This window comes from Odontesthes bonariensis, chromosome 17 (genome assembly GCF_027942865.1).
Source record: "Odontesthes bonariensis isolate fOdoBon6 chromosome 17, fOdoBon6.hap1, whole genome shotgun sequence".
In the NCBI taxonomy this organism is placed as follows: domain Eukaryota; kingdom Metazoa; phylum Chordata; class Actinopteri; order Atheriniformes; family Atherinopsidae; genus Odontesthes; species Odontesthes bonariensis.
In genome coordinates, this window is record NC_134522.1 from 4,333,749 (window position 1) to 4,351,555 (window position 17,807).

Consider the following 17,807-nt stretch of genomic DNA (forward strand, 5'->3'; position numbering starts at 1 on the left):
TGGCCTCTCGCTACCCTGAGTTCAGTATCGGCTAATTAACTCTGACAGCATATTAAAGGGGCCAACACAGCACCATGTCTGAGAAGGAGAGACGAGACCTTACTTGGTGGCAGGGACCCGAAGCACGTGATGTTTGTTCTTCTGGATAACCGTTTGTTATCGGAGGCTGGCGGGTTTCCATGGCAACAGCGGGCTGAAGTCGGGACGAGCTGTTATTCTCTGACCTGGGCTTCGATCAGGAGGAGTCCCACAGGCTTTTCTCTTCCCTTCTCTGCCTGAAGGTGGTCTGAGCTTGGGCTGTCCAAGATTAACCAAACAACCGTGGGTGTCTGGACCTAAATAACAATAAGGGAAGTTCAAATTAAGAGGATGAATTGGAGTCAAGCGGGAAATTGGATTTTAAGTCAAAAAGGGAAAAAGGCTTGAAGTCATAAACGAAAGGCAAAATTTAAGAGAGCTAAGACAAAAGTAAGAGAACGCAGAGTCCAAAAAATAAGTTAAGAGGAAGTTATGAGTTAAGAGTTAAGACTCAAGCTGAGAGTAAGTCAAGAGTTTAAGTTAAGAGAGCCAACTGAGTGTCCCGCCTGTTCTTTTAAGCATGGTATGATGCTCAGATTTCAACCAATCAACGCTTAGTGACCAGTGATGCCGGTAACGCGTTACTGTAGTCGGACTACTTTTTTCAGTAACGAGTAGTCAAACGCAACTACTATTTCAAAACTAGTAGTCAGATTGAAGTTACTTATCTAAAACATCGTGCGTTAGTATTTCTGCATTTCGGGGGAACGTATACCCCGTAGCGGCCGTCCTTTATTCTCCTGTAACGGCCGCCGCCGGCCGGCATGTTATAGTGACCATACAGAAGCTAACATGTTATTTCTGAATGTTACTTACAAGCCCAATACATATATTTGACTTGTAAACATATATTCATGATTATAACCATACATTTGTATTGAAATAATTTGGGATAATTTCGTTTTCTTATGAGTTATATCAGTGTCCGCGACGGGAGCGGGTTCGCCTGAAGTCACTCGTTGTTTTACATCTACCTACCCAGTAAAAGTGATCTGTCCCACTCACATGTGAAACACCAGCGATATCATTTGTTACATTTGACTCACTTTCCCTAATCATTTTAAATAAATACACCAATCTAAACCACAGTTTTCATCAGCAGGCCCGGCCCTAACCAATTTGGCGCCCAAGGCAAGATTTTAGGTGGCGCCCCCTTGTATCGCATTACATTTCACTGCTAGTGTACATATGCTCACAAGACACTGAATAGCTTTGTCTTGAACATTCTTTTATTTAAATAAAGCAATTGCACATTCAAAATACTTCAAGTATTAGATTTAAATATTCCCAAAATAAAAAGTGTAAACAAATTACATTAACTTAAGAATACAGTATAAATAAGACACTGTGCAAAATAAGATATGAACAAAACCAGTAGGCACAAAAAATAACAAGGATTTCATTTTCTTTTTTTTAAACGATCTTACAAAGACCTCTAGTGGTGTTTCTGGTACTACTGCCTTAACTTGAATGACTACTAAATAATGACTAAACTACCACACAACCTTCTACAGGTTCACTCTCCTGGTTTTTCTTGCAGCAAAGTAATCCACAACATCATCATATGACAACTGATTTGAGACCACATGGTTTATGCTTATGATGGCAAGTCCAGTGAGAGGTTCTTGCATCATAGTAGATCTCAGGTAAGTTTTAATCAGTTTGAGCTTAGAGAAGCTTCTTTCTCCTGCAGCCACTGTAACAGGAAGAGTGGCAGAGATTCTCAAAGCAACCCACATGTTGGGGTAAATTTCTGCCAGCTTCTTCTCATGCAGGAAGGTCAAAAGTTCCATGTTTGTCATATTCTTTGATGGCAATGGTGGAAAATTCTGCATTTCCTTTGCAAGTTCTGTGCCATCAATGTCTGGCTGGCTGTCATGGGTCAGAGCAGTACTTAGGGTTTGACACTTCTGTAGAAGAATCAGTAAACTGCAGTTTAATATAATGAACTGTAACACAACAAACAGCTTGCCTAGCTGAGCTAGGCTTACAACTATGGAAAATTAATAGCATTTTGATTGACAAGCTAGGAAAACGTGAGATGTCAATGCAATTAACCATGTCAGTGCATGACATTATAACACCAGTTGAATAGATCTAATATTTACACATTTGCCCGAGGAAGGTAAGATGGGGGTAGTTACATTACTATTTTCCATAACAAGTTAAGCCCTTCCATAACATTAACTGACCTTAAAACTAACAGATAGCGCCGGCTATTTGTTCATTAGCAAACCATGTTATGCTAACGATTAATGACGTTATCAATCATCGTTCTGCAACAGCAAAATAATATCATTGACATCATCTTTACTGTACATTACCTCTGTCTTTGTCCCGTTTTTCCTCCTCTTCTTTTCTTTTTTTCCTCCCCTGGGCACCAGACATTTTATTTGGACGTTTCGACTTGTTGACGTGTTCACAGTCTAGTTGCGTTTGACCCGTCAAAAAACACAACCACGTAACAGGTAGGCGCCTAAAGTCTGAATAGTCGGGAGGGGTGAAATGTAGGCGCCCACCTAGTATTATTACTACTATTACTTAGTAGGCTTTGCTATGCAGTTAAATTAATGTGGGCTTATTCTTTTCTTATTAAGAAATAATTGTAATGACGAGACATACACACCGAGTATCAGTCAGAACCTTAACTGCAGATTTTTTTTCCCCTCCATTTGTGGCGCCCCCTGGAAGTGCGGCGCCCTTAGCATTTGCCTATACCACCTATGCCACGGGCCGGCCTTGTTCATCAGTGCCCGTCACAGACGATAGTTGATGGGTTTAGCTATTCGTGCTAACTTTATAACATATAGCCTACGTTTCAGGCGGTGCTATGGAGAGGGCTAGCTAGCTGTTTATCTTGCCTGGTCGCAATTGATGACTCAAAGATGACTTGTTAACGTCTTTGTACTGTATTACATCTTCTAGTACCTATATACGATATCTGAATGAGTGTACGGGTGTTTATCTATATGTATACTTCGTCAGTTGTAGCTTTGGGTAATCCAGTAACAGCTGCAGTTGTAGGCGACTAGCATACAAACATTTCTGCAAAGCGACGGGTCTGACGATCAATCAGGTTTGTTTAAACTTTTATTGGTCAACGGGTGGATACAGCAAGATAAACGGGACATTTTTCGCTCAAAAACTTGACTGTCTTACTGGCTTGGGCCCATAATTATCAGCAGGTTACGTGATATGACCGTCCGTTTGTCTGCATCGCTGCGAGTGAATGACTGATGGCGCAAGTCAAAGTGTCTAACCTCTGTAGGCCTATCATATGCCGTGCTTTGCTAACTGAACAAATTCTTTGAAATGTTTCTCAAATTGCCCATTTCTTTGGGAATTCCCAGGGATCTGGAGCATTGTTGTAAAATTCTGTTGGGGTCTAGAGGGTTATATTTATTTATTCTTATCTTAAACTCCACAGTTTCTCGCATAAATGCAACTAACAGCCAAGTCATGGATACAGATACGGGTTTTATTCTGATTTGTTTTGTAAAACCACTCCTTGCTGCTCTAATGCGGGACAACTACAGGTTCATTAAGATGTTCCATATAACTTAAGTGTTACCGTAATTCATATGGATAGATGCAATCAGAGTTAAATGCATGGAGTCAAGAATGTCTATTGTATTGTTTTTTTTAAAGAAGTGTATATGTTAAATTGAGTCAAGAAACGCTACTTTATTTTTTATAAGAAGTATTTAAGTTAGATTTAATGAAGTCAAAAAAGCATTTAATTTGTAATAAGTATTTCAGTTAAATGAAGTGAAGAAAGAGTATTTTGATTTTTTTATACTGTTTTTGTTTCATTAAACCACTTCTTGCTGCTCTAATGTTAGACAACTACAGGTTCAATGGGATGTTCAGTATAGGCCGACATGTTCATTCATTTACACAGGCCTGAGTGCCGTTAGAGTCCGAGTATGTTATTTTATTGTTATAAGTATTTATGTTAAATGAAGTGAATTTTATTTCTGTTTTTTTTTTTGGGGGGGGGGGGGATTATGTATTACTTTTTTACGTAAGAGGTTTTTTTATATTTTAAGTAAAGTCAAGAAAGACTGTCTCATTTATTTTTTATTTAAAAAACATGTAAGCCTATTTCAAGAAAAAGTTTGCAAATGTCAGTGTCATTTTTGATGTTCCGGTTAAAATAAATGTCAATAAAGTGAGTATTGGCAGAACTGGTAGTCATTTTCATGTTATAGGGGCGGGGGATCAGCCTCTGCTGAGAGTAACTAAAAGTAATCTAACTAAGTTACTTTTAACAGCAAGTAGCCAGTAACTTAACTAAGTTACTTTTTCCATCAACGACATGATTCGCTTTAATTTGATGCGCATCAAGAAGTTAGTGCGATACATGTGATGGAAAAACGGTTAAATCGCTAGAACGCCTGTTTTGTCGCATTAAATCAATTCGCTCGAAATAGGTGGTTCAGGGCTAAGTTGTATTAGCCTGGGTGCCAGCCGAACTTAGCCCCGCCCATAAAATTTTTGGTTGGGAAGTTGGGTCTGGCTCTGCTCAGTTGGGAAATCATTATGCCCGACCAAGAATCGGTCGACCCAATCAGATTGCCAGGGCGGGCTTTATACGATGATGGACAGATGATCAACAGGGACATTATCGACTACGTCACTAAAGAGCGCTTGGTTTGACTTTGTTTGAAACAAACATGGCTGCCGCTGGAGAGCTAGGGTGTGTAGATTCTGCCATCGAGTCTGTTCTACAGGATCTCCACATTGCATTCGTTTTGAAAGACGAACAGAGGAACGCGATAAAGGCTTTTATCGATAGAAAAGATGTTTTTGCCGTCCTTCCTACAACAAGTGTGTGTTGCTTAATCTACGTCACATACTACGTTGCTCTGATTGGTTGAAGGTCTATCCAATTGAGCGAAGAGGCATTTTTTCTCCTGGTTCGGTTGAAACACGCGGCCCCATACCAGAGAGTCTCTATTATGAGGAGAGGGAAAACTGGCGGCTATTTCCGGGTGGTACTGCACTCTAGGGGCGCCAACGAAGCAGTGCAGAGCACGCCGAACTCTATGGTGGTACTATGAAATCCACCTTAGATGCAGCCATTGCTTTTGATAGAATTTTTTATATTTTTTCATTTTAATTTTCCTAAAGGCAGGATAAATTATCCTTTCAAACGGCACTTGGTTTGATATTTTAGACTCACTAGATTTGTTTAAAATACACATTTATTGTCAGTATTGCCTCACGAGTGACGTCACGCATGTGGCATCACTTTACGGCATGGTCAGTCCTAGCGCTGAGCTAGCAGAGAGGTGTTAGCTCAAATAGTTACAGATTTCAGCACAGCCCTTTTACATACTCTCTGACTAGCCTCTGGTTTAGCTTTGGTTGTTGTTAGCAGCACCAGGTTAGCACTCTGGCACAGTGGACGAGTGCCGTAAAGCAGCCGGTCGTAATCAGCCGTGCGTTCTTCAGATTCCGTTAGCTAGATGCTAGCGGATACTGACTCGCAAATGCCAGACCTGTAAGAAAACAGAAAGCTATAACTCCCAGGTTATTGTACTTTCGATATAAATCCACATCCCTCTGTCAGAAATCACAGTATTATTTTCAGGTTTCAGCCGCTAGCGGGGACATTTTTTGAGTTATTAGCACCAGCCCTATGGCCAATGGTCATTCTGCACTCGCTCGCCAGCGCCCCCAGACAAAATCAACTGAACTGCAGCCAAATTTTTTATAATGGGGCGAATAGGAAGTGGAACGGCTGTCTGTAAAAGGGCTGTGCCCATACTCAAAACTCTATCTAGCTGTATCAGACTCACATTCTGACTAGAATCGTGAGTATGACGTAGTCAGGCTAAAGTTGTATCGCTACAGAAGTGATGGAAAAGGTTAATGCGATTCAGACTAGCCACGCATGCGCAGATGGTATTGGTAAAGCGCGAGGATTCGAATGTTGTTGTTGAGCCGCTCAGCCGCCCCATTTCACCTATGCTGTTGGTATCAAAACAGCAGCAACAACTGACAACGGAGGAAAAAGACATCAAGAAGGAAGATAGATATGTCAAGTGACAGTCTCAGTGAATCTGATTCACAGAATGAAATGAAGAGAACAAAGAAAAGGATTGAGAAGGAAGAGTGGAAAGTGATTGTGGAGTTTGGTGAGCAATCCGCAGCTAAGCTACATCCAGTGGCCCTGACTAAAGCGATGCACAAAGAAATTGGAGCGATAAAGCAAGCAAGATTTCTGAGCAAAGGACGGATGTTGGTAGAAATGATAAATGCAAAACAACAGGAAAAGTTACTGAAAATGAAGACCTTGAATGAAGTTCAAATTAAATGCCATGTCCCTGGGGCAAATTGGAAAATACTTGGAGTTATCAGTGGAGTTCCGGTAGAAATCAGCATTGAAGATCTAAAGAAAGAAATTAAAGGGGGAAAGGTGTCTGTAGTTAAGCATCTTCCTACTAGGTATCAGGGCAAGATAGTGGATAGTTTGTCTGTTCTTCTTCAGTTTGAAAAAACAATCCAACAGAAAATAATGATAGGTTGCATGAGCTTTCAAGTAAGAGAATTCATCCCTAAACCTCTGCGGTGCTTTAAATGCCAAAGGTTTGGGCATGTGGCAGATAAGTGCAAAGCAACTAAGCCCAGGTGTCCAACATGTGCAGGGGAACATGAATATGGTAGTTGTGATGCAGGGGCGAAGGTGAAATGTTGTAACTGTGGTGGGGAACATAGTGCTGCATATCAGGGCTGTGAAGTGCAGAAAAAGGCCAAGGAGGTGCAGAGATACAAAGTGCAAAATAAAGTCTCATATGCTGAAGCAACAGAAAAGGTATCATTAAACATAGCTAGAAAATCCCAAGTAGCAGCAAGTATATTCTCATCAAAAGATTTTCCCAAACTCCCACAGGCAAAGGAAAGCCCCACAAAGTGTTCACATAAGTGTGTGATAGGAGAGGATGCATTGATTGTTAATAAGTACAAATTTGTGGCCTTTATTGGAAAAGTGGTGAATGTTGCTTTACAGCAAACAAAAAAGAGGTCAAGACTGAAAACAATAGTGGAAGCAGCAGGTGAATTTTTGGGGATAAAGGATATAACCGTTGAAATGATACATGATATGCTAGCCACCAATAATGATGAGTCACAGATAGGTGAGTAGATTAATGGTTTTTCTCATTCTGCAATGGAATGCTAGAAGCCTTATTGCAAATGGACAAGAATTCAAGACCTATATATACCAGTTAAAAGAAAAACCAGACGTTATTTGTATCCAAGAAACATGGCTGAAGACTCATTTGGACTTCAGTATTGGGGGATATAGTGCTATAAGACAAGATAGAAATAATGGTCAGGGAGGGGGATGTGCAATCTTTATCAAAGAAGTAATGTCTTATAGTAGGATAACATTTAAGAACAATTTTGATTTAGAAATAGTGGGTGTAGAAGTTTGGATTAATAAAAGGAAAACTAGTGTCCTGAATTTTTACAATCCATGTAAAAAACTCAAAATAGAGGAATTAGAAAGACTCAGTCAAGGAAATGAAGTAATATGGTGTGGTGATTTTAATGCACATAATACAATATGGGGAGGGAAATCAACAGATTACAATGGACAGGTAGTGGAGGAATTAATGGAGGCAATGGAATTAGTTTGTTTAAATAATGGGCAAGGTACAAGAATCAATTTTAGAGATGGAACAGAGTCTGCGATCGATCTAACTCTGGTAACAAGTGAATTAGCTTCTGGTAGCAGGTGGGAAATATTGGCAGATAACAGTATTGGGAGTGATCATCTTCCGATTATAGTCAAATTTAATATAAGTAATGTGGTTGAGCTAGACGGTATCATGAGATGGACTTTTTCTAAATCAAATTGGGAGGTGTTTGCTAAGTTGTGTGATAGTGAATTTGTTAAGATAGATATGGCAGGAAGTATTGATGAAATAAATGAGCAATTTACATCAAATATAATTAAAAGTGCTAATCAAACTATTGGGAATAAAACTGGTAAACTTAGTAAATGTGTTAAGATGGTACCTTGGTGGAACAAAGAATGTAATGATGCAATCCGAAGTAAAATCAGGCTGTTTGGAAAGTTAAGAAAAACACATTCAGTATACAATTTATTAGAATATAAAAAGGCACAGGCTCAGGTAAGGAAAATTGTTAAAAGAGCAAAAAGGGAGTGTTGGAGAGGATTCTGTTCAAGTATTGGGAGAACTACGCCATTAGATAAAGTATGGGGAATGATTAAGAAGATGAGGGGAATTAGACAGCAGAGTAACCTGCCAGTGTTAGAGAAAGGAGGGGAAATTGCCACTGGTGCTATGGAGAAGGCAGAAATTCTAGCTAAGAATTTTGTCAAAGTTCATTCTTCGGAAAATTTGACAGAAGAAGGTAAGATCAGGAGACAGGAAGTGTTAGAGGAGCATCCTAATGTATATGAGGAAAGAAGTTTGTCACAGAGTGTTGTAAATGTACCTTTTTCTATTCAAGAGTTGAGAAGAGCACTAAGTAAGTGTAAAATGACTGCTCCTGGGAAGGATAATGTATGTTACATAATGTTGGCCAAATTAAGTGAATTTGCATTAGGAAAGCTGCTGGAGATGTACAATAAGATTTGGGAGAAAGGGAAGCTGCCAATAATATGGAAAGAGTCTGTCATTATTCCTATTAGAAAACCTGGGAAAGATCCAACCAGTCCAGACAGTTATAGACCTATAGCTCTGACATCGCACTTATGTAAAGTTATGGAAAGAATGATAACAGAAAGGCTGACATACTATGTTGAAAAAAATGAATTAATGACTCCTTATCAGAGTGGGTTTAGAAGAGGGCGGAGTACGTTAGATCCACTGTTGTGCCTGGAAACTGAAGTCAGGAAAGCCCAAGCGAACAAGGAGTGTGTTGTAGCTGTGTTCTTTGATGTGGAGAAAGCTTATGATATGATGTGGAAGGAAGGATTATTAATTAAACTGGATAATATGGGTCTGGGAGGTAACGTATATAATTGGATTAAGGATTTTTTGTTTGGCCGTGCTATCAGAGTCCGAGTTGTCAATTCATATTCTCGAAGGCATGAAGTTGAGAATGGAACCCCGCAGGGGAGTGTAATTGGTCCTCTTTTGTTTTCTATTATGATAAATGATATATATACACAAGTAGGATCTCATATTGGTAAGTCACTTTTTGCAGATGATGGAGCTATTTGGAAAAGGGGCAGAAATATAAATTATATTGTAGGTAAGATTCAGGAAGCCATCAAGGAAATTGAAAACTGGTCTCTGACATGGGGGTTTAGATTGTCGGTGGAAAAAACTGAAACGTTATTTTTTACGAGGAAAAGGATAGGTGAGGAGGTTAGGTTAAAACTTTATGGACAAGAACTAAAGAAAGTCAAGACATTTAAGTTTCTAGGAATATGGTTGGATGAGAGAGTCACATGGAGTATTCACATCGATAAAGTAGTAGATAAATGTAAAAAGGTTTTAAATGTTATGAGGTGCTTGGCAGGCACTAAGTGGGGGGCTGATAGAGCTGCTTTGAGGAACGTATACACAGCCTTAATTAGATCAGTCATAGAATACGGACTAATAGTGTATGGTTCAGCTGCATACTCGTCACTACAAAAATTAGATAGAATTCAGGCACAAGCACTAAGGATATGCTGTGGGGCAGTCAGATCTACACCAGTGTCGGCACTTCAGGTAGAGGTCGGAGAAATACCTATTTCATTAAGGAGAAAACAGTTAATTGTTAACTACTGGGCAAATCTACAGGGCCATAAAGATACTCACCCTACTAAACAAGCTGTAAAAACAAGTTGGGAAAGTAACAAAATTAAAAAAGAAAGTTTTTGTGGTTGTGTTTCGGAGTTATGTAAGGAATTCAAAGTTAATGAATGGAATATTAGTCCGACGGTGGTGGTATCAGCAGTTCCACCATGGTTGCTACCTCAACCTATAGTAGATTTAGCATTATTAAAACAGGTACAGTCAATGAAAAATAAAATCAATGTGCAGGCTTATGTGAACACTGTTATACATGAACAATATGGGCAGTTTATACAAGTATTTACAGATGGATCCAAAAATCCAGAAAGTGGGCAAACTAGTTGTGCATTTTATGTTCCTGAATTAAAGGTGAAAGTGGGGAAGCAAACGAGTGATCACTTAGCAGTATACACAGTAGAGATGATGGCTATCTCACTAGCACTTCAGTGGATAGAGGAAGTACAGCCAATGCGAGTGGTCATTTGCTCTGACTCCAGCGCAGCTTTGGAGAGTATAAACAACTTCTCTTCAAAATGTCGGCAGGATATTTTACAGGAAATTATACACATCATGTTTAGGCTACTTCATTTGGGAATTATTGTTCAATTTGTGTGGGTTCCAGCGCATGTGGGAATTAGAGGGAATGAGATAGTGGATCAAATGGCAAAATGTGGCTTGAAAGAGAATCAGATTGATATAATGGTACCCATCAGTAGAGCAGAAATCAAATCGGTTACAAAAGCTGTCATCAAGCAACAATGGCAAAAGGGGTGGGACAGTAACACTAAAGGAAGACATTTACACCAGATACAAAGGGAAGTAGGAACGGAAAGCACTTGGGGGAGTAGTAGAGGAGAACAGAGCATTAACAGCAGGATAAAATTAGGACACACTGGGTTAAATTCAACAATGCATCTGATTGGAAAACATCCAACTGGCAAGTGCAATGGTTGCCAACAACCAGAGACAATACATCATGTATTTTTTAGCTGCCCGGAATATACAAGGCAAAGACTCATGCTGAAAACTGCACTGGAACACTTTAACATCAAGGACATGGACTTCAAGGCAATATATGAAAGTAAATCCAGAAAAGAAGTAAACAAGCTGATCTTCACGTTCCTCAAAAACACTGGTCTGAGGACAAGGATTTAAGGTGAACATCAAATAAAACAACAGTAGGTGGCGATATATGCTCCAAGGGGATGCGATTCGCCATTAAAGAAGAAGAAGAAGAAGAAGCATTAACAACTAGTAACAACTGGTAACAACAATGTCCGATGATAAAAGAAACAACTGGTCGAGAGCAGAGACTCTGCTTTTTATAAACACAATTCGGGAGGTCGACGTTGTTTGGGCCCTGGATGGGAAGAGGCAGAGAAACGCAGATGTCTTCAAAAAACTGTCCACCGTTTGGCACTAGAGAGGCGTTGAGAGGAATTGTGTGTGTGTGTGTGTGTGTGTGTGTGTGTGTGTGTGTGTGTGTGTGTGTGTGTGTGTGTGTGTGTGTGTGTGTGTGTGTGTGTGTGTGTGTGTGTGAGAGAGAGAGAGAGAGAGAGATTGGCCTGTTAGCTGTTTTTAGCAACGATATGACGTTAGCATCTTGCTGAGTGCTGGCCGAGGAGTAATTATTATATTATATAGTATTAACCGTGAGGTAGTAGTAAATCAGCCAGTCGAAGAGCATGCTCGTTCAATTGGCAAAACTCTTTGGCAGACCTGTGCAATGTAAATAGATGACTGGATAAGGGGCTCACCCCTGTCAAAAATAGCTTAATAATGTGAAAATGTTGACATGCTGTATTACAAGGACAAATGTTAAGTCATATGTGGAGAGGTGTGTTATTTATTAATCCATTTATTAGCTAAATGTACTAAATCCTATTATTAATGATTTCCAGTTACTCCAGTTTCTTCAAATGAAGACCCAGGCCCTGCCAACGCAGTGTTAGAGGACGATGATGATGATGATGATGATGATGGTAAATCAATCCATATCAGATTTCTAATCTTATGATACAATACAATACAACATGTATTTGTATAGCGCCGTATCACAACTATGAAGTTGACTCAAAGCGCTTTCAAAACACACACAACACACAGACACACACATTCCCACGTTCACACACCAGCACTGTTTGATAGAGTAATTATGAGAATTTTAGCCTGGGCTCGCTTGTATTAGACAGCAGATGGCTGTTGGACAAGGTTGACCAGTTTTCTAGGCTAGTGGAAGACTGCAGTTTATTTAATGGTACTGTTTTAGTAGCCTAATACTAATCTGTTGTCATTCTATATTTCTTTTTAAAGACGCTGCTATGGAGACTGATAGTGAGATGGACATCCCTGACACTCCTGCGTCCGTCACACCGGTTACCCCGGTAGGTAGCCTTTTCAGGAGGCCACTGAAGAGAAAGGTGACTCCAGCCCAGCAGCTTAATGACAAGCTGTCAGAGATGATGGAGCGGCACGAGAGACAGGAAGAGAAAGATAGAGACATGCTGAAATCAATTGTCTCTTCAGTCAACCGACTGGTTGACTGTATTGAGAAGCAGACAACCTCAGCTTCCTTCCAACCACCCTTTCCCTATCCCCACACCCAGCCTGGTCCCAACAGCTACCAGTCCTTTCTGTACATGCAGAATCAGCATCAACCACAACCACAGCAGCAGAGCTACGCAAACTCCATCTTAAATGGCAATATATACACCCAGCTCTGAACTGAGTAGGTTATGTAGGTAATGTAGGTTATTGACATATGGCAGTTTTTGTTCTTTCATATTGTCACATTTTTGCAAAGCAATCAATTTATTTAACTTTATATTAACTTAATATATATAACTTAATATAACTTTAACTCAATATGTATATATTACTGTTAATGAACATGTATATTGTAATATATTATGTAATATAATATTTACATATATAGTGTATGCAAGTCTGCAGATCACACACACTATTCCAACAAATGGTAATAGTAACACTATTTACTATATAGTAGTGTTACTATTACCATTTGTTGGAATAGTGTGTGTGATCTTATGCTTAATGTTCATATGAATTACAGACTTGCATACACTATTACTGTTATTTATTTATTTATTTAAGTATGTATGCACCTACATGTATATTTATAGGTTCTTAATTGGTGCAGTTTTGTGTTTTTATGTTCATATGAACTGCTAAAGTTAAAACCTGAAGTTTTTTATTTACCTATATATTTATATTTAAAAAAATGTTTAAGGAATACAGTTCTTGCATGTCCATGTTCAAAAATATTTAATAAATGTTTAACATTTAACATTTAAAAAGGTTCTTGTGTACAATTTGTATGTAACACACTTAAAGGTGCATGTGATTTTGCACATGGTTAAGTATGGCTCCCCTCACCAAATGTGCATCATTTTTGTATTTTTTTTTTTTCGTATAGACTGGACTGTCTCAGCACAGCGGCATCGTGGCTGCTCCCAGGAATTCCAGCAAATATGTTTCGAAATAGTCCACGATCATCCACCACTGCCTGTAAGATCACAGAGGCCCAGCGCTTCCTGTTGGTGTAGTCCCTGTATCCATCCAGGGGAGGGAGAATGGGGATATAGGACCCATCTATTGCTCCATAGATCTACAGAGAGGGGAGGAAAAATGTTCAATGTAATCCAATGCTCAACCCCTCCACAAGGTGGAGCTGATAGGCTAAAAACAGCAAGTGATCAGAATAACTGGAGGCCTACAGAAATGTAGACAAGCTCTCTTGCATTGTTCTATTTTGTTTATTAAATTACAGTTATTGAACTCCCTGTATGCATCTTTTACGACAAGCTAATTGCCTACTTCAAAAAGAAGACCCATCAGATGCAGAATGACATAACGAGTTTACATAACCTACCTGCGGGATGTGGTGTTTCGTGGCATTTCTGTAGGCGATCTGTTGAGCCTCGTCAGCCGACGGCATCTTTACATACAGATGAAGGAGGTCTGATGTGATGGCTCGGCACGTCGCGTATACACATCGGTGGACCGTTGTGATGCTGACCCCAAATTTCCCCGCCACCACCCTGTACTCACAACAGCTGGCCAACTTGTAAATCGCAATGGCGATCCTCTTGTTGTGAGGTACGGGTGGCCTACGGCTGGATGGGTTCGGCCGAAGTGATGGCAAGTTGTCACAAAGACGCTCAAACGTCTGCCTCATCATACGGAACGACGTCAACCATTCACGGTCCGTGAAATGTGCCAGGACATCATTTTCCCACCATAGGCTAGATCTTGTTCGCTGCCATGGTTGTGGTGATGCCCTCTGAGGAGCTATGGCAAGGTGGTCCTGAAGCAGCATAATTAATTCTCGCCTCGCTCTCATCCTCCTTCTTAAATTTCTGACGGCTATTATAAGCCGGCTATTATATATCGCAACAAAGTAATGCGATATAACTTTTAATTCGCTACAGAATCTGATGGAAAAAGGGCTTAAGTTACTTTTTAAAGAAGTAGTCAGATTACTGTTTCAAAGTAACTATGGCAACACTGCTGCTTCCAGGTGCTCCTGGTGCCTCTAAGGCTGGATTCCCCACAAAAGCCGTGAATCGTCTTCAGTTTTGTTTTTACAGGTGTAGCAGCTGGTTGTCTGATTTTTCATTGTTTTCTATGTTTGTCTCTTCATGTTTCTCTTCCTTTTTTTCCCTTCTTCGCTCTCCCTCTCTCTCTGTCCCCCGGTCCGGTTCGGCACCATCACACCATCACATCATGTTAAGTATTGTAACAAAACTAAATAAATAAAAATAAGGAGTTAATGGGCATCAAGGGGAGCTTTACATTCATAAAGCTTCCCTTGGCATAGCAAATGTGTTTGGCATTAACGGTATTCAGATTACAATTCTGCTGCCATAATGCTGGGCAGGACAAGGGGTAAAAAAATAAGAAAATGAGACGGAGCGAGTTGCTTCTTTCAGACTGAGAGACCACACCTCAGATATCAGACACAAGAAGTTTTAATCACATCTGAGTTCAAACTTTACAATCAATGAGCCTCATTGTGAAGCCAGAGAGAAAAACAGTGAAGGCATCATTCAGAAGTAACTTCATATCTGAAGCAACACAACACATTCAATCATCTAAAGTCCAGAATGAGACAAAAATCTGCTTTTTTTAAGCACAACTCAGCAAAACATTTTCAAGATAAGAAGGTAAAATCCCTTTTTCCTGTATTTACATCATGTTATAGATTTTCTTCACTGTGTGACGACACAAACACAATCACTGCTGAGAAAGGCAACCAGAGACAAAAAGCTGCTTTTTTTCTGTGATTAAACAGTTTTGGTAAAGACGGTTGAAAGAAACTGAACCATCAACAGAACTACAAATCAAAAGATTCGGGAGATGAATCTAAATCACGTCGTCACCTTGAATCCAGACATTTGTTGTCAGCTGAGCGTCTGGACTCAACAGAAAGTCTTCCAACATGAAACTGAGCTGAAAGTCTTGGCTGTAAAAATCAGAACATAAAGAAATATCAGGGCCGTCGGTTTTAGTCAAAGAATATCGAGATATCCAACAAAAGAAAGTCGTCAACAGAACAGCATCAACAAATCACTGATTCCCTGAAAGTCTCTGAACAGCTTAGAAATGACACCACGATGGGACTAAATGAGTCACAGAATGAGTCAAAATGAAAACTCACAGATTAAAACTCACTGCACCTTCAGCTGCTTCCTTTTTCAGCTGAGAAATTTGCAACTTCTTCCTGAAACAAACATCCCAGGAAACCTAACTCCAGCCCAGAGCGGCTGAGTGAATGTGGTCTGGACTCTGTGGAGGAGAGTCATGGTTCCAGAGACGCTGTAGAAGGACAGAATACCTGCTCTGTGATCCAGGTACACTCCCACTCTGGAGGCCCGAGGACCTGAGATGGAGGTTTCCTTGTTGTTGTACCTAAATGAATAACTGTTTTGGGCACATTTTAATGCCCAAGATTTGTCATTACGACCAAATCCACATTCATTCCCTCCTGCTCTGCTGATGTTCTTGTATGCGACTGCTACATAAACTCCTCCTCCCATCTCCACCTCCCAGTAACAACGTCCAGTCAGACTCTCTCTGCTCAGGACCTGATAACATACAGTGAATCTGTCTGGATGATCAGAATAAGACTGAAGTTGACCCATATCTGTCACTTTTCTGTTCCCCTCTGACAGTAACAGCTCTCTGTGTGCTGTGTTTTGATCCAGTGTGATTTCACATGAATATCTTAAGAATCCAGCTCTGCTCGTTGGTTCTGGTCCTGGTTCTGGTTCTGGTTCTGGTTCTGGTTCTGGTTCTGGTCCTGGTTCTGGTTCTGGTTCTGGTTCTGGTTCTGGTCCTGGTTCTGGTTCTGGTTCTGGTTCTGGTTCTGGTTCTGGTTCTGGTCCTGGTCCTGGTTCAGGTTCTGGTTCTGGTTCTGGTTTTGGTTCTGGTTCAGGTTCTGGTCCTGGTTCTGGTTCTGGTCCTGGTCCTGGTTCAGGTTCTGGTTCTGGTTCTGGTTCTGGTTCTGGTCCTGGTTCTGGTTCTGGCTGTGACAGTAAAACATCCACTTCAGCGACTCTCAGTGAGATGTTGGCCCATTCCTCTCTCAGGATGTCCTGTAGTTTATCTCTGAGCTCTGACACAGCTGCTGCCACATCCTCAAAGTGCCTCAGAGGACGGATCTGGATGCTGGATGAGTGTGTAGCCCCCCTGAGTGCTGCCACTGAGGGCCAGCTGTGCAGAAACTGGCTGTGATCCTCTGTGTGTGAGAGCTGCTGCAGCTCAGCATCTTTCCTCTTCAGCTCAGTGATCTCCTGCTCCAGCTTCTCCTGAAGCTCTTTGACTCGCCTCCCTTCGGCTTCCTGCTGGGATCTGATCTGCTGCTTCACATCAGAGCTTCTTTTCTGGAGGAGACGGATCAGCTGGCTGAAGATCTTCTGGCTGTGCTCCTCTGTTTTATCAGCAGAGCGATGGATGGCCTCCAGCTCCTGCTGAAGCAGCTTCACATCTTTCTCTGCGTCCTGGATTCTCTGCTGGATCTGCTGCCGACTCCCCTCCAGCTCTCTCTGCCTCTCAGTCCTTTCTGCTGCAGCTGACACTGTGTCGTGGCCTTTATGTTCCTCCACAGAGCAGAGATAACAGATGCACTTCTGATCCGTACGGCAGAACATCTTCATCACCTCATCGTGATCAGAGCAGATGTTCTCCTGGAGCTTCTTGGAGGGCTCCACCAGCTTGTGTTTCCTGAGTGGAGCTGAATCATAATGAGGCTGAAGGTGTTCCTCACAGTAAGAGGCCGGACAGGATAAACAGGACTTGGTGGCTTTCAGCTTCCTCCCAGAGCAGACATCACAGGCCACATCTTCAGCTCCAGCATAGCAGTGATCAGCAGGAGCAGCTTGGAGTCCAGTCTTCTTCAGCTGCTCCACTAAAGCTGCTAACATGGTGCTTTTCCCCAGGACAGGCCTCGCTGTGAATGTCTGCCTGCACTGAGGGCAGCTGTGGACTCCCTTCTGATCCTCTCCATCCCAGAAGCCTTTAACACAGTGAAAGCAGTAGCTGTGTCCACAGGGAATAGTCACCGGATCCTTCAGCAGATCCAAACAGATCGAACACTGGAGCATTTCTCCTTCCAGCTGAACTCCTTTCTGCGCCATTTCACCGTTTAGCAGCAGCGACTGAGTGAGTTTCACTTCCTCAAAGCTGAAACTGCTCTGAGCTCTGAGCTATAAATGACGTGTCGGTGCAGAGAACAGAGCCTATCAGCTCCCCTCCTGTTGGTTACGCCCATCATGAGCTGCAGATCTGAAGGGGAGGGAACAAGGAAAGGTGTGGGCAGAGCGGAGCTGCTGTGGGTGAGAGCAGGAGGAACAGGGAGGTTATCAGAGTTCAGTCCATTCAATTCTATCTGGGACTACTAATCAGTCCAAGACCAAAGATTAGTTTGAGCTCTTTTGAATATCT

The 17,807-nt window shown here is 41.2% G+C and overlaps 1 protein-coding gene across 1 annotated transcript; it reads right to left on the reverse strand.

Moving 5' to 3' along the window:
• Positions 1-212: 212 nt before the first annotated feature.
• On the reverse strand, positions 213-17,500 carry LOC142366639 (tripartite motif-containing protein 16-like). The gene is made up of 4 exons (XM_075448599.1): positions 15,614-17,500; positions 13,735-14,031; positions 13,297-13,470; positions 213-335 (listed from the first exon to the last, which is right to left on the reverse strand). The coding sequence occupies exons 1-4, from the start codon at positions 17,498-17,500 to the stop codon at positions 213-215; spliced, it is 2,481 nt and encodes an 826-aa protein (XP_075304714.1).
• Between the last annotated feature and the right edge of the window lie 307 nt (positions 17,501-17,807).

What these genes read in the sequence shown, in the direction of transcription:
- LOC142366639 (XM_075448599.1), bottom strand. Translation starts at nt 17,500, where the DNA reads ATGGCGCAGAAAGGAGTTCAGCTGGAAGGAGAAATGCTCCAGTGTTCG. An exon ending in CTCAGCCGCTCTGGGCTGGA is followed by an intron (nt 14,032 to 15,613) that starts GTTAGGTTTCCT and finishes ATGATGAGGCAG; the next exon opens with ACGTTTGAGCGTCTTTGTGA. An exon ending in GGAGCAGCCACGATGCCGCT is followed by an intron (nt 336 to 13,296) that starts GTGCTGAGACAG and finishes ATTGTTATTTAG; the next exon opens with GTCCAGACACCCACGGTTGT.